Here is a 20,104-nt window from a genome sequence, read left to right on the forward strand (position 1 = left end):
TAGGTGAGGACACAGACATAAAAAAACATGCTCACACAAGTAGCAGGGTGCGGTAGAAAGAGCAATGGTTTTAGGTTCCGACAGAACTCGGCTAGTAAATATGAATTCTTATTTATTAGCTGGGTAACCTTGAGCATGTAATTCTCAGAGCCTCGATTTCTTCATATTTGGGGATAACTGTTATCTCAGAGGTTTAGATGAAAATGAAAAACAAAACAAAACAGTTCTTAGCACAGTGACCTGAAAGAAACCAAATTCATCCGCCTCCTCCCCCCCATCTGTCCACTGTGATGTGTGGGATGGGGATGCCAAACCCTCTAAAATGGGTCTGGTGTTCTTTTGCCTTTTCTCTAGAAGTCATAAAAATTGGAAAAAGCTTTGTTCCCTGATAGTTGATATATGTGTATGGTAATAAAAAGTGATATCTCAATTGTTTATGGATTGTTTAACAATAATTCACAGGCAAGCCAGCTTCTGGCTGCTACAGAATCTCTAAGTAGCGTTGCTTCATTATATATAAAATCTCTTGGATAAACTTTAGTTCAAAGTCCACAAAACAGAGCCTGCTCATGATGTCTTTTGTGTACTTCAGTTTTCTAGAGAACACAATGAATCAGTTCCTCTGAATATGAAAGTGATCTCATTGGGCACAAACCAAATATAAAACCACAGTGGGACATACAAACAAAGAGGGGAGGCCCATACGAGAATGTTTTATCTGCTGCCAGACCCCTTTCTCCTGCTTCACAAAAGGGGATGGGTTTTTTAAAATGCATGCGCTACAAATGTGGGATCCCATGGAAGAAAATTTAAAAAAGATATTAACCCTGGACAACTAGTTAATTCCTGGGGGCTCCTAGGCAGCAAAGGAACACATAGGCGCTGCTGACAGCAAGCACACATTCCCAGCCAAGAGAATTAGGTGTTCCCCGGTAGAGAGAATCTAATGCCTTCATATAACAGCAGTTGAAAGTCTCCAGGATTACAAGGGAAGGGGATGCAGAGAAGGCGAATGAAGCAAGACAACATTTAACCAGTTGGGGTGAGTTGGGTTCCAGTGAGTTCCCAACCTAGAGTCTTGGCCCCATCAATCCTCTCACCTATGCCTTTGCATGACCCTATCAGGGAGTCACTGATGCTCATTTGTATTCTAATCTGTTTTTGTTTCTTGTTTCAAATGTCAGATACCACACATCCTATGGCTTGGAATAGACAATGTCTACTTGAATCCTTGTGTTGCTCATTTTCCAATATTATAAGTAACTTTTTTGCAAAGTTTTGAATAAATACTCCTCTTCTATTCTATATTGTGCTGTCCCAGGAACTGAAATTTGATGTGTCATATTTGTCATGTGTGATGAACAATACTGAGATTTCTAAAGCAGTCTTTCCATTATATAAAGAAGTTAAAGGATCAGAATAAAGTTTTTCTGATTGAATATTGTATTAGGCAGCTTTCAAAGATGGCCCTTATGATCCTTGCCTTCTGGTAGTTATGCCCTTATATCATCCTCTGCCCTTGAGTGTGGGCTGGATCTAGTAATTTGCTTCTAAAAGAATAAGGCAAAGGTGATAGGATGTCATTTCTGGGTTGAGGTTATAAAGACTGTGACTTGTACTCTTGTTGGATTCTATTGTCTTCTTGGTGTGGATAGTTTGGTGAAGCAAGCTGCCATGTTGGAGGGGCCATGTACCAAGGACCTGAGGGTGGCTTCTAGCAAGGAACGGAGGCCCTTGGTCCTACAGCCCATGAGAAGCAGAACCTTGATGACCAGCTAACCAATGAGTGAATTAAAACTGAATATTGACCCAAGTGAACTGTGACACAGATGAGTGTAGCTCCAGCTGGCACCTTGAATGCAGCCTCTTAAGAGACCCTAAAACAAAGGACCCAACAAGGCTTGCCTAGATTCCTGATCCCAGAAATTGTGAGATAAGTTGTTTGAAATCACCAGGTTTAGGGAAATTATAATATAGCAATGAAAAGCAATATAAGTATCATCCTATTTTAAGTTTATATATATATATATATATATATATATATATATTTCATTGATTTTTTACAGAGAAGAAGAGAGAGGGATAGTTAGAAACATCGATGAGAGAGAATCATTGATCAGCTGCCTCCTGTACACTCACTACTGGGGATGTGCCCGCAACCAAGGTAAATGCCCTTGACTGGAATTGAACCCGGAACCTTCCAGTCCGCAGGCCAACACTCTATTCACTGAACCAAACCGGTTTCGGCCTATTTTAAGTTTTAAAGACTAAAATAACTATAGATAAATTACTTTATAATAAGTAACTTTGGTCTTTTGTAGTTTATCTAATGTGAGTGACAGAATCAAGATAAATGCCTAGGACCACTTTATAAAGCACTATAGTCAAACTGACTAAGATCAAAACAAAACAAAAAAAAAATAGAAATTTACATCATCCCTTATTATATTTATTAGATTTTTTGATTAGATCATACATACATGTGTCTCTACATCTTAAATAATTTTTTGAAAACCACATGATTTAAAAACACTACACCATGATATAGTCATGATTTGAAAACACTTCACCAAATATAGTTCCAATATTTATCCACATATGCTGTCAATGAACTTAAGCAAAAGGTAGACTATTCAAAAGTCTAGTTAAGGCAAGTCATTAAGGATACCAATTTGGCAGCAAGAAAAATAAGAGCTCCAACAGTTGAGTGATGAAGCAACTTTGCAGAGGAACTCATTGTGCATCTTGTAATGATTGGAGGGAAAGGCGGTGTTAAATATTAGCTGCCTCCAATCAGACCATCACAATCAGCAAACCAATTTTAAAAGGTCACTATTTTTTGGAATCAGATAATTCAATGAGACGTGAAACAATGAGAATTAATCTAGCTAGGGAACACGGACATTTCCAACTTATCTAAAAATTATTTTAAGATAAAGTTTGCTGCTCTGGAAAATCCAGATGTGACGTGGTTTCCTGAGAGAAGTCATGATCATGTCCTCTTTATGAAGTTACCATCTTTAGAGAAGAATGTACAGACCCTGGTAAAAGGATGAGGTATAGTAGAATGATTATTGGTCCCAGTGTGCAAAGATTTATCTACTCACTTATTTTTTAGCTGTATGAGTCTGGACTAATAATCTCTTTAGCTTCATTTAAGTTATTTATAAATTTAAAATAATTCTTATCTAATATTTCATATATGTATATATGTACACACACATATACATACACACACATACACATACTGGTATATATAAACTTCAGAAAAGAAGGGAGAAGGAGAGATAGAAACATCAATGATAAGAGATAATTGATAGGCTGCCTCCTGCATGCCCACTACTGGGGATCTATTCCCCCCCCTCCCCAGGCATATGCCTTGACTGGAATCGAAACGTGACCTCCTGGTTCATAGGTCAATGCTCAATCACTGAGCCACACACCACTGGGCCTAATATACTATTCCAATGACTGGTTGGGAACTTCATTATATATATAAAAGCCTAAGCGACCATTACGACCCAATGACCTTTTGACTAATTGCTATGATGTACACTAGGGGTGTCGAACTCAATCAGAGAAGGGGCCAAAATCTAAAATCCAGCCTAAATCGCGGGCCGAATGGTTTACTGAACAGTCATAAACTGACAATGTCATAAACTGACAGCGGAGTGCAGTGATGACAGCGCGGTGCGGGCCACATTGCAAGGCCTGGCGGGCTGGATTTGGCCCGCGGGCCTTGTGTTTGACACATGTGATGTACACTGACCACCAAGGGGCAGATGCTCAATCTAGGAGCTACCCCCTGGTGGTCAGTGCATTCCCACAGCAAACCTCCCATGACCCCTCCCCCCAGCTATTCCCCTCCCCCCCAATAGGCCTTAATTGCTGGCTAGGCTGAGGGACCCCGCCTGTGCAAATTCGTGCACCAGGCCTCTAGTATATAAATAACAGGTTGTTCCAAAAAAAGTATACACATACATTTTTAATAGCTCAACTGATGTTTCTTTTCAAATTTAACCTATTGGAATTAATAATTATTCAAAGTGTGAAAACAATTTTGGGATACTCTGTATTTATGTTAAGAGCTTTATAAACCCAAACTGAGATAAAAAAAAATCAACATGCGCATAATCAAGTACCTAAAGAAGCAAAAGGTTCCTTGGGAGAAACAACCCCAAAGTAATCCATGGTTGGATAGGCATTGTAAAGTCTATGGTTTACATCTGAGACATTTCTTCAAACCTGCTGTTTCCCTGAATTTACTTGTCAATTCTCCAGCAGGTATAATGTGACTAAACTATTGACCGGAACTGGTTATTTTTTAAACAAACTGTTCTACACTAATAATTAAAAACCTAACCATGTCCGTTTTTCTACCTGGTTGGTCCTCCTTTCAAAAATGTAGTTTTGTGGTAATCTATTTTTTTTAGCTCATGCCAACAACTACCGTGTTTCCCAGAAAATAAGACATCCTCTGAAAATAAGACCTAGTGCATGGAAAGATAAGACATCCCCTGAAAATAAGACCTAGCGCAACTTTGGGAGAAAAAATTAATATAAGACACTTATTTTCGGGGAAACAGGGTAGATCTACTAACAATATATCAACATTCCATACTCTGGAAGCCCGAGACTCCTGCCTTCTTACATACGCACACACACATCAGCCTACTTGGGGCTTTGAAGCATAACTAATCCCAGATGAAAGGAAGGATCCTCCACCTTCTCCCCAGCTCTAGGAGATGACTATTGCTCTTCAATGCAGATTCCATGCCATAAGCACCATACAAATCAATGAAGACTTGGAACAGCTGAGACTAATTTTTAACAAACTGATGAGGCCATGAAAATTCACATTCTTGCAATCCTTAGACAATGTCCTGAATATGTCACTCTTGGTAACCCATATATTCCTGCCTGCTTGTCCAGACTGCTTTAGCCTTCTACCACCCTGATCCAAACTCCCTCCCACAGTGTGCTCTCCTCCCAAACCCTTTTAGTACCTAACCCCTGATTCTGAGGTAACAACCCATCATTCGCTCTCTGCTTCTTTCCATTACTCATATCTTTTGCTTTCTTTTAAGCCTGGCTAGAAAAACCCACACTCTAGATTAATGAACTTCCTGCCCTCTCTGTTCTTACACCAGGCTGCACCCTGTAGATCAGAGTAACTACAAACCCAAGGTCTCAGCTCTTTCAAACCTTCTCTGTTCAACTCAAATACCTTAGCCTATAGCCTTCTCCTTAACTCCAAGCAGGACACATTTACTTTGCTGACAGAAGTCACTGCTGGGTAATTTCCTAAACTTCCCTTGTCCCACCTTAATCACTCTTTCTTCTAGTCCTTCATGTCAAAGGCATGTCTCTCACCTTGAGTTCAATTCCTCCAAATTGATGTCTGGAGTAGACTTTGGAAATGAGGAGATAAGTAGGTGGTCAATAGAGAAGCACAAGCGAGAGGTAATAAGAGTCAGAAAACTGTGGCTTCGGGAATATTGGCATATGTCCCCCTCCACCCTGAATTTTCAGAGAATAGCTAACTGGGACTATACAGGCACACCTCAGAGATACTGCAAGTTCAATTCCAGACCACTGTAGTAAAGTGTGTCTCACAATAAAACGAGTCGGGATCTTTTTGGTGGGCCTTGCCTTCAGTTTGGAAGAAAATGCAACACCCATGAGGCATGATGACCCAAAGCACAATAAAAAGAGGCATGCCTGAGATTACATAAAACCACTAGCACAGGTGTAGCTTCTGGAGTAACTAGGAGCAGAGGAGAAAGAATCTTTATTGCATACTTCTATCCTGTGAAAAAAAGATGGCCGAGAAAAGGTAGAAGAAAATAGTGTAGAACAGTGATTTAACAGTTACGGAAATAAGATGTCTATTTATATTTCATCTAAAAGGAGGAGGAGGAAATTAACCTTCACAAACATTTCCTAAAGACTGACGCTGGTGCCTGTCCTTTGGTGACCTCCACAGAGTCCTCTCATGGTCAGCATCTGACCTGAGGAGAGAGTGGGCACCCAACAGCTCCCTAATTCCTGGTTTGCTTTCAATATGTAAGCTGCAGTTTATCTATATAAACTGGGTGAAATAACATATTTTATCTCTTTTAATTAAATAATCTTTACAATATATGGCTTATATGAATCCCAGCAAAATTTAGAAAAATAAACAACAATATGGATTTAAGATCTTACTGCAAGAAGAAAATGCCAGAGATGACACTTCTAACACGAGCCACATAGTGAGTTAAACTAGGGTGGATCTCATCAGATGTGATGCAAATTTGGCCAAAAACACATAAAAAACTATTTGAAATATGTCTGTACACCATCACCAATGTTGTTAAAGAGAAATCTCACCCCAGGACTATACCGAGCCTTGAGAAATTAACTCATGATAAAACATGTGCAAATAGTAACTTAGAAGACATCAATATACATTCATTGGAAGTGTTTGCTCAAAAAACTTTTATTGGGAAATCTGGAGACCATTGGCATAGAAGGCAGAGTCTAAGGCAGTGTCATCAGACACACAATAGCTTGTGCACTAGCAAATATTTGTTCTGTTGGATGGTATCAGATCACACACTTGACAATAAAGCACATGCATTTCAAAGCACCTTGTCAAAAAGGAGTAAAACTGCAACTCATTATAATTTCCCTTGTTACAAGTATTTATGGCAAGTATTAAAATTACAAAAAAAAAAAAAGAAAGGAAAAAGAAAGGAAAAAGAAAAAGAAAAAAGAAACAAGATCCTTTCCTAAGCTCTCCTTTTCACATTCACAGGTCAATCTCCCCAGAGCCAACCAGGGCCCTTCCACCTGGATTTGCCTAAAAGGAGCCAGACCTGAGAGTTGGCCAGGTCCATCTACTTCTGCACTGATATCAAAGAGAGACGTTCTATTATTTCAAAAGGAGGTAGCAATACATAAGAGTTAGTTTTGTTTTTTAAGACAAAAAATGTCTACTTTATGATCCAACTCGCTTCCCTAAGGATTAAGAACTATTAATTAAACAAGAAGGCCATTAGAGCGAGAGGGGGGCCTGGGAGGCGGGGGGGTGGGAGACCAAAATCTAAGCCTATAAATGCCTCAAGGCTATGAAATCAAAACTCTAAGGAGAACCAATCATAAGCAGCCAACCAGGCTTCCAACTGTGGCCAATCATTTCTTTCCTTTGCTTCAGCCTCCAATTAAAGCCTCTTTCCATCGCCAGCCAGGTCAGGGGAGCAAGACCTCAAATAAGCTCTTAAAATGTTTACTCATATGAGCCTAACCAGTGGTCATGGACAACAGAGGAGCGGGGGCATGTGTGGGGAGGGGTTTGGGATGGTAATAGGGAGGGTAGGGGGATGATGACAAATATGTGATACCTTAATCAATAAAGTAATTTAAAAAATGAATAAAAAAGAAATAGTACTAAATATATCAACCTGAGTGGATCCCCAAAATAAAAATGTTGAATGAAAAAAATAAAATGTTTAATAGGCCTCAGTCTGTCTCTTGACAATTGTGGCATGAGAAGAGGAAAGCGGAGGAGGCTGCTGGCTGCCCCGGGGTCAAGGCCAACCAGGCCCGGGTACCTGCTGGCGCTGTGCTCCTGCTCCCCGCGCTGCCTCTGGAGGTGGCGGCGGTGAGTCGGTGTGGGCTCCTGGCTCCGCAGCCTCAGGTTACACGCTGCAGGCTTCACCTGGGCATTTCTGTTTCCGGTCTGGGCCCGGAAACCAGCCAGAGTCGGACGGGGTCCAGGAATGGACAGCGGCCGACTTGGAAACCGGACTGAGGTTAGTGCCAGGCTTCCGGTGAAGAGCATTTTGTTTTAAAGCTGGACAAGTAGGTTAATCTTACCAAAGACAATCTTAAGTTATCGTGGCCATAGTGGAGAACTTTAAGCCTGGAACTGCTCATTACACAAGGAGGCTACTAGACAGAGGTGGCGCCAAGGCATGGAGGACTGTACGGCCTACACAAACTAACCCAACCCTAAGCCTGTGATTGCCTCAAGGTTACAAAATCAAAACACTGAGGATAAGCAAGCACAGCCAGCCAGCTAGGCTGGCAGCCCACCCGTATTTCCTTCCTTTGCTTCTCAGCCTTTTCTTTATTTTTAATATATTTTGTATTGATTTCAGAGAGGAAGGGAGAGAGAGAGAAACATCAATGATAAGAGAATCACTAATTGCCTGCTTCCTGCATGCCCCCCATTGGGGATCCAGCCCACAACCCAGGCATGTGTGTCCTGACTGGGAATTGAACTATGACCTCCTGGTTCGTAGGTGGATGCTCAATCACTGAACCACACTGGCCTGGCCTTCTGCCTTTTCTTTTTTTTAATTTTAATTTTATATTTTTATTGATTTCAGAGAGGAAGGGATAGGGAGAGGTAGAAACATCAATGATGAGAGAGAATCATTAACCAGCTGCCTCCTGCATGTCCCATTCTGAGGATAGAGCCCACAACCGGGCATGTGCCCTTGACTAGAATTGAACCTGGGATCCTTCAGTCCACAGGCTGATGCTCTATCCACTGAGCTAAACCAGCAAGGTCTCTTGAGCTCTTTATAAAAGTCTCTGAGCTCCAGTTGGTGTTCCTAAGCACATCTAATTTGGTACTACTGATTCCAATCAATTTTTTTTCTCAAACTCTTTATTAAAGTTTTGCCTGTTTATCTCTTAATAGAACCAGCCTTTACATTAAGATATTTAGAGATGAGATTCATGCCAATGTCTTGTAGTGTGTGTGTGTGTGTGTGTGTGTGTGTGTGTGTGTGTGTGTGTTTTAAGGCAGGCAGGCAGGCAGGCAGGCAGGCAAGAAGGAAACAAAACCAAAAATAAAGAGGAAAAGAGGAGGAATGTGTATAAGAAGAGGACTGTCTGTTGCCTTCAGTGAAACTTGAGGCTCTAGCATTATTAGTTCAAGAGGAAACAAGTATCAGACATCTATATTTGAAAAGTTCCCCTGAGGGCCGTTGCTAACTAGGAGCAGTCCCGAAGACATCTCTGAAATATTTCTTAAAGCTCTTATTTCTCTCCAAAAGATTATTTTATTACTAAAAAAAATCAAAACCCCTAGCTCTTTAACAGGGTGGCATTCAAACAGGCTTAGATAAAATCATTCCCTTACATTTGTCTTTGAAATGGAAATGGGATCTCATGCAAAGCACCAAAGGAAAAACAACAATTTCAACTGCTATCTTGGGTGACATGCTTATAATCAAATGAAGGAATTACAACATGTGATCTCTTAGGTTAGAATTTCCTTTTCCATCAAGGCTCCCACTTGAGACCTATACTTTCAAGAAAGAAGGAATTACTATCACTTAAAAATGGCACCTAATTTCTGTTTGTGGAAATTCCAGACTCTTCAACTTTGCTCCCATGAAAAAGGCCATGCAGGAAGCATGTATTACTCCCTTGAACCTGAACTCCACCATGGCCATTTGCTGAAATAAATTTACAGAGTTATGAGGAAAGTTGTGACCTATCATACCCAAAGTAATAATCTGCCATCCTTCTCATTATATTTGACACCATTATTTTAGAGTTAGGAAAAGTCTGTCATTTGCTTTTTAAAGGTACACAGACCAGAAGAATATTACTGTATTACTGTAATTAAACCCTATCACATAGCTCCTGTAAGCAGCTTATGTGTTCTGGTGATTTATTTCTTTATTAACTCTTCCCCCTTGAATAGAAGAGGGTAGGAACTCTGTAGACTCAGGGCCACTGCCTGGCTATCAGATGGTTGACACTTATTCAATATATTTATAGAATGAGTAGCTCATATAATTTTATTATATAGTTATTATAATATTATATTGCTGATATCCCCAAGCTTAGCCTGTTAACACTATTAGTAAAATACATCATACATATAACATTTATTTTGAACAACAAAAAAAGAACAGAAAAAATTCACTTTAAATAATCAAGTATTCCATATATGCAAGTGAATATGTTTTATTAAATGCATACTAATATCTTTCTATAGTGAGTAATACATAATAAGTTAAAATGTATATATTTATTAAATATAGATATAATACCAGAACATGATTATTTCAGATGAGAAATCAAAATAAACCCATTTTTAAGTATCTTTTGGTCACTCCAAATTGATATTGCTCATAAAAAAATACACGGATTTTTTTCCCTAGGGAAAAAAGAAATTAATTCCATAGCAATGTGGTTAAGGGACATGTTTTATTTCATAGCTTTCTGCAAGCAAAAATTGCTTTAATACAAAATGAGTTCAATGATACAAGTGCTACTGTCCACTCAAGCAAAAGAAAACCTCACAGTTATATGGATGCACTTTATAATGATATTCTTACAGTATAATAGGTCTGCTGTTCGGGACACCTCTGGCCTCATGTGAAGAAATGGCACAGAGATGGTGCAAGGCTCCTGACCATCATAGCTTTCGCAGGGGCTTCAGAGTTCTCTGTCAGATACAAACTTACAGAGCTGGGTGAGGATGTGTCTGCCTTTCTGCCCTCCAGCTTTGAGTTTACATTACATCATCTTGAAATAGACCCCTTGTGTGTGTGTCTTTCCCCACTTCGGAGTTTCCACAAAAACAAGAAAAAGTCATGAGGTATCCTTAGCGTCAGCTACCCACGTAGGGCTGTGGCTTTGGAGGACGTGGACTTACCTGCAGGTACAGGAACTGGTTTTAGTGTGTGCTCCCACCGTGACGGTACAGAAATGTTAGTGCGTGTTAAACTCTACCTTCCCCTCACATAGAATGTGACTGTAACCCCAGAGTATCTGACAAAAAAAATTATACAGATAAAATAAAAAGACAAATACACAAATAAGGCCATCTGCAGAATTTTTAAACTCACCTCTTGCAATATTTCACAATAATTTCTACATCATATTTTACATCTTTCAGACTTAAATAATAAATGCTCAAGGAAGGGCCTTGGTGGGACCAATGGCACTATCTTTTCGAGGATTTGTCCAATTTGCCAGCCGGTGACTTCCTCTGGGGGGTGGGGATTTTAGAAGGCTTGGCTGTGGATGGCCGAGAGCTTGCTCGGGGTGAAGGTCTGTATGTCTGGGGGGCAGTCTCCACGTCGGAGCACACGGACTGGATTTCAGAAATGTCAAAGTCTGACGCATCACTGCCCCGGCGGCTGCTGGCCCTGCTGCCAGCCTTGCTTCCCGCTCTGCTTCCTGGTCGGCTGGGAGTCTTCTTGGGATCTGGGGAGGAAGGGCAGAGACGGGTCACCCTCAGCACTGGGTCCCCCTGCAGGAGACTCCTGAAACCTCCTGCCTCCTTGAATCTCAGTGATTGCTCTTGACACTTTGTGGGCCAGGGGTCCTCAAACTTTTTAAAGTGGGGGCCAGATCACGGTCCCTCAGAGAGCTGGAGGGCCGGACTATATGAACTACTAATTCCTACTGTAACACCTCGGCTGCGCTCACTGCCCAAAAAACCTGGCGGGCCGGATCAGACTCCTCTGCGGGCCACATGTGGCCCACGGGCCGTAGTTTGAAGACCCCTGTAGGGCACTCAGAAAATACTGTGGGTTCATGGTTCTCTCCGTTCCACAAGGGTAGGCAGCCTCCCTCTGAGCAGATGCAACACACACAAAGCTAGATATACTAACACAGTTTAGGTTTGGGCTTAAAAGAGGATTCCATTCACCACAAACAGATACAAAGAACACCGCTCTAACGTAAGGTTGTGCATTCCCAAGTGCAGTGTGTATACCCAGATGCGTGCAGTGCACACACGGAGCAAACTCTTAGGTTTGAAGTGTACTCTGAAGATGGTAGTCCCCTGTCCTCAATGGGAAGAGATTGTGAACTGATGATGCTGTGTTCTTTTGAGATGACATGTAGCCCCAGTAACTCCCACCAAGGTAGGGGATAAATGAGCCATGGGAGTGGGTGACTAGAAAACCCCTTTGGGAGATGAGAACAGAAGAAAAAGTTTCAAGTCCTTTCAATTACTGGTCCTCAGGCCCGAACAGGGACATGAACCCTGGACCGAGGACCAGTAATTGAAAGGACTTGAAACTTTAACAAAAAATTCAGGCTTGCTGAGCACAGAACCCCAGGGGTTAGGCTCACTCTCCTGTGAGAAAGATGAGAGGCACTGGTGTTGGGCCCAGTATGGGTGAGTTTCTCCAACCACCTGAAATAGAGCCCAGGACCTTTTCCACGCAGACAGAAGGACCAAGACTTTCCAGCTAAGAGGGGCAGGATACTATTGTCATTTTTCTCTGTTCTCATCTCCCAAAGGGGTTTTCTAGTCACCCACCCCCAAGGCTCATTTATCCCCTACCTTGGTGGGAATTACTGGGGCTACCTGTCATCTCAAAAGAACACAGCATCATCAGTTCACAATCTCTTCCCATTGAGGACAGGGGACTTCCATCTTCAGAGTACATTTCAAAAGCCATTAAAGCAAGACATGCGCCCTGGCCGATGGGGCTGAGTTGTTAGTACGTCAGCCTGTGCACCGAAGTGTCTCTAGTTCAGTTGCATGTGTGGGAAGCAACCAATCCATGTCTCTCTCTCACTCATCTCTGTCTCTTTCTTTCTTTGTCTCCTTCTTTCTCTTTATCCTCCCTTCCTCCCTTCCACTGTCTCAAAAAATAAATAAATAAATAAATGGGAAAAATATCCTTAGGTGAGGATTAAAAAAAAAAAAAAAAAAAAAAAAAAAAAAAGGCATGCACCCCACTCACCAGCAAACTGTGTTCGGACTCTGGCAGCTGCAGTTGTGATCAAGCCACTGTCGTCCCCCGAGTGGAAGCCTTTCCCTGATAAATATCCTGGAAGTCGAAGCTTGCTTCCTTGTATCGGTGTTCCCTGTATTAGATCAGTGAAAGCACATGTCAAAACTCTGCTCGAGTTCATCACCGACAGCACTTTAAAGATGGCTGCAAACCCTCTGCTAGACCTCCTCGGCGAGGCAGGGGTTCTCACTTGCTTGTCTCCACTAATCTCTGATTCTCTCCCTGAATTCAAAGGGAACCTTCCAAAGACAAGGAATTTGTGTTGAAGAATAAACACAAAAAATGGAGATCCCCAAATGATGGTAAGGGGGAAAAAGACAAATTAAGCTGTGAGTACATTAGTATTTTCAGTCTGTGGGTAAATAGTAAGGAATTAAGAAATACGGATGAAACGATGCTGACTGCCTGGCACAGAGAGGAGATGGGGCTCTGAAAAATTGTGCTTGGATACTCGCTACAGCCAACGCTTTTGAGAAAACAGGCAGTAATGAACCAACAGAAATAGAACAATAAGTAAACAAGTAAAGCCGAGATAGCCATAATTTAAACAAATTAATTGCAAAAAAAGTGACATTTCAGAACTTGGTAAAATGTCACTTCATTTTCTGGCTCCATGAACTTCTGTGGTCCTTACGTACAAAATACCTAGGCAACGTTTGGGATAATTCTTTTAAAATTCTCATAGGAGAGAAATTTTATCATAAGCCTAAAACAACTGCACTTTTTATAGATCACTACAACATTTTGAATATTCTCTGAAAGTTAAAAAAATAAATAACCCTATTTCCTGAGAAGTGTAGGGACTGTCATATTCCTTGAATTCAAAGGGGGCTATTTGAAAAAAATTTATCCAAATTATGTGTGCATTTAAAAAAATTGAACTGTCCCTTTATTAAATGGTTTTAAATGTTTAATAAAGGATATGTAAGACATTTTGATACATCAGGGTTACAAATCTGTAATGTTAACATAATATTTATAATCCACTTACATATGTATCCATACATGTATATTCTATACATATACTTTACATATGTATTCTATGCATATATAACTATAGAATTTATATATTACTTCTGTACATATAATACTTAAGTTTTCAAAATATTCTCGGACAGACAGCCACAATTTATCTTCCCAACTCATCTAATCACAACTTTTTTGCAAATGTGAAAAATGAGGGCATGAGGAGGGAAGTGATTTGCCCAAGATCTGACATCTCTGATCTAGTTAAATTCCTAACCAAGAATATCTCAATTATCCATAAGAGAGTAAGGATCCACAATTAAAAATCATATTACTCAAGGTGGCAGAATCTATTACCATGGAAGACACGAAGCATTATTCTCAGAATGTCTGGGTGGATTTGAATGGATTGCTCTAAACCCTACCTTTAAAGCCCTTCTATAAAGGTACACTATTGTTTTGTCTGTCTGTTTTTTGTTTTTGTTTTTGTCTGATGAGCCTACTTGAAATAAAGCACAGTTTTCTTTTGATAAAAATTAGCATGCTTAGACTTTGATTTGGAGACTCCCTACTTTTTAAAATTGTGAACTAACATAGCAGCTTGAAATAGTTAAAGCAAACATGTTGCTTGAGGTTCCTTGAACTGGACTCAGTTCTTGCTACAATAGATCCATCATGAGTGACAGACACCTCTAGATGTTATAATACCACTGCTTCTCACTTAGGGGAGAGGGTGCAAAGGAGGGGCTGGGGAATGGGGAGGAGTTGAAGAATGAGTTGTTTCTGCCCCATTTCTACCCCTGTCATTAATGTCATTTCCATCATTTCCCTCTGAGGCATGAGGGAAACCAAAGTTTCCCTGCCTATGTTTTATCACTGATGTGAGGATTAAATAATAGATCAGAAAGTGTTATGAAAAGCACAAAGGGCTTTCTAAGGGCAGCATATCACTTTCAGACTTGGATTCTGGCCTTTTACCTGAAATACTCACTTCAACTCAAAAGCCATTATTTAGGGATTTTCTCCCCCTAATGATTATGGGTGTTTTTTTTTCTAATCAAACGTGTGCTTATTTGGTGCCTATGTTTGTCATTTTACAGAGAAGTTCTTTAAAAGATATGGTTGACTTTCACTTGAATATAAAGGATCCATGTGTTAATCTTGGGAAATTTTATATCACCTAAATATCGTATCCCCATATATCATGCCATATTAAGAAAGCTAGAGCTTGCTTAATAATAGCCATTGAAGTCTAATAAAGATATGTTGAAAATGACACATAATTGTTTGCATGACTAGGCCCCTACTCTTATGTCTCACCCACCCAGTGTTTTGGGGCAGAAATAAGTATAACAGACATTCAGAAATACCTTGCCTACAGTGAACCCTCAATGAAAATTATTTTAGTTAAGCGATTTCTCTTTCAAATGGCACCACCTCTTTCTCACCTAAAGGGGTTTGGTTGTATTTCTTATGTCCAGAAGCAAAAGCATACCATCAGCTTTAAAAGAAACTTTACTTAAGTCTGTATATAATCTCTTGTATTTCACTCTCACAAGAGAGAAAGGTAAAATTAAGTATAAGGTGCAGAACCTGTAGGTGTGGCTATGTTAAACTGACATTATGCAAGGAGCAAAATCTAAAATCTGTCTTTTCTGTTAACCCTTTACTCTCATGTCTTCCAAGAACTGGTGGGTTGATATTTATCTTATACAAGTCTATTAAAAAGACATAGCAGTGCCCTAGCTGGTTTGGCTCAGTGGATAGAGCATTGGACTGGGAACTGGAAGGTCCAGGGTTCAACTCCAGTCAAGGGCACATGCTTGGGATGTGGGCTTGACCCCCAGTAGGGGGCATGCGGGAGGCAGCCGATCCATGATACTCTCTCATCATTGATGTTTCTATCTTTCTCTCCCTCTCCCTTCCTCTCTGAAATCAATAAAAATATATATAAAAAAAGACATAGCAGTATCAAAATTACATATATTCAGGGAGAGGTAAAGCAATGTTAGTGGGTGATAGTTTCAATGAAAGGCTGTTAGACTGGAATCTGGGGCCTTACGATACCTCTGCAGATGGCACGGAAAAGTCTGAGCACTCTGCTGGCTTACAAGGAGTTGACATTTTGCTGTTTGTCAACCATGGTTTACCATAATTGCGTGTTAAAGGATGGAGGATCTGTATGGAACAATGGCAAATCAAAGGTAAAGGATAGCAGGTAAAACACAAAGCCACAGAAAGAGATACTCATAGCAAAGACTCACATTTCACAGTAGGAACAATAATAATTAAAAATACGTGGAAAGATCTGATGGCAAATCATACACACCAAAAAAATGAATGAAGCTTCACAAAGAAAAACCAATCTGAAAGGTAATGAAAGCAGCGCCCAGTCTTACAGGGGCCATAGGGCAAAAGCATGCATTTTTAAAAAATAGTAATAATCCTTCATCTGCCGTACTGTGAGAAGGAACATAATGGAGAAAGCTCACAGATTCTAGGGTCCTAACACATTCAGAAGTGTATTCAAGGCATGGATTGCAAGGGAGGAGGAAAGCATTTCCCACCCAAGTCTTACCTTGGGCGTGCTGGTGGCATGGACCTGCGGGGAGGCCGCCTGGCCAGCCGGGCTGGACACGGATGTCGATCGGTTGGGTGAAGCTCCACGCGAGGAAGGCCGCGATCTTCGGCCGCGGGGTCGGAAAGCAGCCATCCCCTGACTGGCACCATCTGCTAAAATGAACTTCTCCCGAAGTTCCATGTTCGTCCTTCCTTTGGCTGGATCGCATAAGGAGGTACACAAAACAGAAGAGGAGGGAAAACAAGAGGCGCTCAATCGTTTATGGGAAGAACGACCACCTGGCCACCACAGATAACGCTGAGGATTTGAGGACGTTTTCCATGCCAACTCCAACTCAGCATAACAAAAAAGGTGAATGCATTCCGGTGCAATGCATTCCTTTTGGATACAAGTCAGTTTGGGGGGGAAAGAAAAGGAAGAGTGTGTTTATTCCAACACTAGACACCAGCCAGAATAACCACTATCAAAGAAAGAGTCAGCATGAAAATGGAAAAGCTCATGCTAAAGTACTGTTAATCCACCAGCTCCTGATGCCCACATGGGTTCATGACCCTTCCCCGCACACTGAGAAGACAAGCCAGTCAAGCAGGGACTGTGCCTTTTGCACGTACTGCTGGGGTAAGGAGAATGCCATAATTTTAACATTGGGAGTCATCAAACAACGGAGTTACACAGAATGGCAGATGGCTTGTTAATCATGAGGACAACATTGAAATTTCAGGTTTTCCACTGGGATGAGGCAGCTAGCCTTTTTATTTTATGCCTCGAACAGCTCTCTTTTACCAACATGCAATAACAAAACACCGGACCCAGGGACCCGGGAGGTCATCGGTGATGCCACACTCACACGAACACATGTGTGCACGGAGAACACTCCACGAGGACCCGATGCAGCGTGTTAGCACGTGTTTGACCACTTACATCACACCTACACTTGCAACACACTGCAGGTGTGTGACATGTTCAGACTTTACGTCTGGAAGCACCAGCTCAGTTGGATATGACGTAAGCCATACGCAATGGATGAAGCGTGTTATTTTTAAAGCAAATTAAAGCAGGAATGTAAAAGTAGGGGAGAGAAAAGGTAAAGAGGGGAGAGGCAAAGAGAGGGGTTGCCAACCTATAGTAGGCTGAGTAGTAGTAATTGAAGAGTTTGATTCCGAACGTAACATTTTACTCCCGTGATGATGAACTAGAAAAAAATGACACAGGAGATCAATCACATTAAAGAATACTGTTAGCAGCAGGAAAAGAAACAAAGTACAGTCAGTAGCTGACTATGCAAAGGGATGCTCAGGTCCGGCCTTCAGCACAGACTTAGGAGAAAAGTTGCATCAGGAAAAGCGCTCAAAGGTTTGACTCAGTAAGAAACATGTATTCAGAAGGCTTTGCCACCATCACGCTAACTTTCCTAAGCAGCCCGTTAGAACATTGCATGTTCTAATCTCTCTGTTTCATAAAAGGAACTGCATTACCTTAGACTGCATTATTTTCAAAATATGAAACAGAAAGGAACATTGTGTCATTTCACACCGTTTGACATGCAGCCAGCAGAGCTCCTAGCTGTGGCTGTGTGATCATCCTACGGCGGCCTCCGCAGAGGCCTGCTGACCACACGGCAACTCACCCACCGCACCTGTGTCTTCGGTGGCAGCTCAGTAACCAAGAGCCCACCGGGGGAACCGTGACCTCCCACTTGACAGCCTGATGGTGCTGGCACCAACATTTGCTCTTGTTTGTTTGAAGGGATTAAAATGGGTTCAAGAAAAGCACAAAAATCTCTCTGTCTTCAAAGAAAAATGGGCCTACTGCTGAGTCCATGGGAGCTAACTAGAAATTGTAATCAAATGACCACCTGTAAGGTCAATCAATTAAGGATTCAAAAATTGACAACAGGATTTGAGAAATAAGGGGAATTAAAAGCTGATCGAGGGCTCTTAGGTTGGTAGACATGGTGAGAGCTGTAGTTTATGTCTGTATTTTTAATGTTCTGCCATTTCAAAGTCAGAGTAGGGTTATCTGTTCTTGTTTTTTTTTGTTTTTGTTTTTGTTTTTGTTTTTTAACATTTAAGTATTGCTTTCCTCACCTCCTCCTACTTGTATAAAAAATTTCACTTTTAAACTTCTACTATCCAGTACCTTCAGTATTCACCTCAATTTCCTTTCCCTCCTCCTTTGCTATTTAATGAGAGATGAAATCCTCCCCTCGTTGGTGCAATTGCTCATTTTGAAAATTGCAGATGGGATTGTCTCAGAAAGAAAATCTAGTATTTCTTGCCTCCAGTCCCATGTTTATCCAGAGAAGTCAAAAAGCAACAGGAAGGACACGGTTTAATGACTGCCACGAGTTCTCTGGAAACTTCCGGCTGACAGAGCAATGTGAAGCACTCTTGTCAATAAAGGACCAAAGTTATACCCGAGCATGTGTTTGTTGCTGGAAATAAATACAAAACCGACATCCTTTTATGGTGCGATTATCTCAACACAGGTATCTCCTTACCCCTGCAAGGGTCGTTTTTCACCAAGAACTCATCAAGCGCCATCCATCCCCCTCCGACGCGAACCATCACGGTGCTTCTCAGGATGCGGACCAGGCGCAGTTGCTGGGAGTCTCCAAACTGTGAAGATGAAGAAAGAAGACCCTCTAATTGTCACTACTCATTCTACACTAGCGGGTGGTGTGCGATCTGCAGTAGCGTAAGCAACCAACTTTTAACGTTTTGCTTAGTTCGCAGCGATTAGTAAAATCTCAAAAAAAGGAGTTTGCAATGGTCTGCGTTAGGCTGCTGCATGCTGATTTAGCCCAAAGGAAACAGTTTGAAAAAAGATAACAAAGGTTTATCAAGTAGAATATGGAAGATTTCTTCTAAAATTAATTTTTTTTTCTTTCTTGTGACACATACATTAGTAATGAGGTGATTGACAAAGGTTTCTAGAAGTTAAGCCATGAAAATAAGCACGGGCCCACTTGCCCAGGGTTTATACAAAGCAAGATGATTCTAAAGAAGATGTAGTAAACTCTGATTCTTCTTCATTAAAACCTCCTCTTACACTAAAACTTTGCCACTGAAATCTGTGGGAGAAACCTTCATAAACTCATAAGGCATTAATGTAGTAAATGAACATGACCAATAAATATTTCACAGCCAAATAAAATGTGTGCACCGCTAATAATCTGGTAAACCCATTTGTTAAAGACTGGATGACTGTGCCATTTTGTATTACTGTAGCATTAGAACAGTCACTGGCACATTAATGATACAGCTTTCAAATCCAAAAGGCTTTCTCTTCAAACTGTTTGTACCGTAAACTGCGGGGCGGAATAAGCAGTCATCTTTGTCTTGCCCTTTCCATGGATCTCCACTCACTTGGATAGGCTATTCATTCTGCAAGTCCTGAATAAATGTCTAGACTACACGTGGTTTCTGATCACAAGGTTTATTTGTTTTGAAAGCCCATGAGAAATAATTTTATACATTTAAATCATTTCTAATAGGCTCACATCCAACTTATAAAAGGCACCATATTAAATTTCACGGCTGCCAACCCGCAGATACCATAGCAAAATGAACAGTCAATTAAACATAAATAGCTTTTTTTTTTTTTTTTTAAGGCAGGTAAAATACAATTGTGACTTTGACTATTTGCCTAGGCTCATGATGGATAAACAGAACATTTTAAGCAGAAACAATCTGCTACTCTTCAATACGCTCAACCCCTGAGTTTCAGGAAGTGAACCCTAAAACAAAGCCAACCATTCAAGACCCTGAAACTCAGGAGGACCTCAGAG

General features: G+C 40.9%; 1 protein-coding gene and 1 pseudogene across 9 annotated transcripts in view; both read right to left on the reverse strand.

Annotated features, from left to right (window-relative positions):
* Positions 1–7,825, reverse strand: part of LOC311625839 (dnaJ homolog subfamily A member 1-like) — a 46,264-nt pseudogene extending 38,439 nt beyond the window's left edge. The window contains exon 1 of the transcript in view: positions 7,596–7,825. The product of the transcript in view is annotated as a dnaJ homolog subfamily A member 1-like (transcript). The remainder of the gene's footprint in view (positions 1–7,595) is intronic.
* A 2,371-nt stretch (positions 7,826–10,196) lies between these two features.
* Positions 10,197–20,104, reverse strand: part of DST (dystonin) — a 414,275-nt gene continuing 404,367 nt past the window's right edge. For 3 of the 8 annotated variants that reach the window (XM_084889116.1, XM_084889118.1, XM_084889117.1), the window contains 6 exons: positions 18,815–18,932; positions 17,435–17,506; positions 16,312–16,511; positions 15,801–15,911; positions 12,717–12,840; positions 10,197–11,220 (listed from right to left, as the gene is read on the reverse strand). In XM_084889116.1, the coding sequence (XP_084745242.1) occupies positions 10,958–11,220; positions 12,717–12,840; positions 15,801–15,911; positions 16,312–16,511; positions 17,435–17,506; positions 18,815–18,932 (888 nt within the window). In that variant the 3' untranslated portion in view covers positions 10,197–10,957. The remainder of the gene's footprint in view (positions 11,221–12,716; positions 12,841–15,800; positions 15,912–16,311; positions 16,512–17,434; positions 17,507–18,814; positions 18,933–20,104) is intronic. The other 5 variants (XM_084889121.1, XM_084889123.1, XM_084889122.1 and 2 more) reach the window with 2 other exon arrangements.

This window comes from Pipistrellus hanaki, assembly GCF_964339955.1.
Source record: "Pipistrellus hanaki genome assembly, chromosome: 7".
NCBI lineage: Eukaryota > Metazoa > Chordata > Mammalia > Chiroptera > Vespertilionidae > Pipistrellus > Pipistrellus hanaki.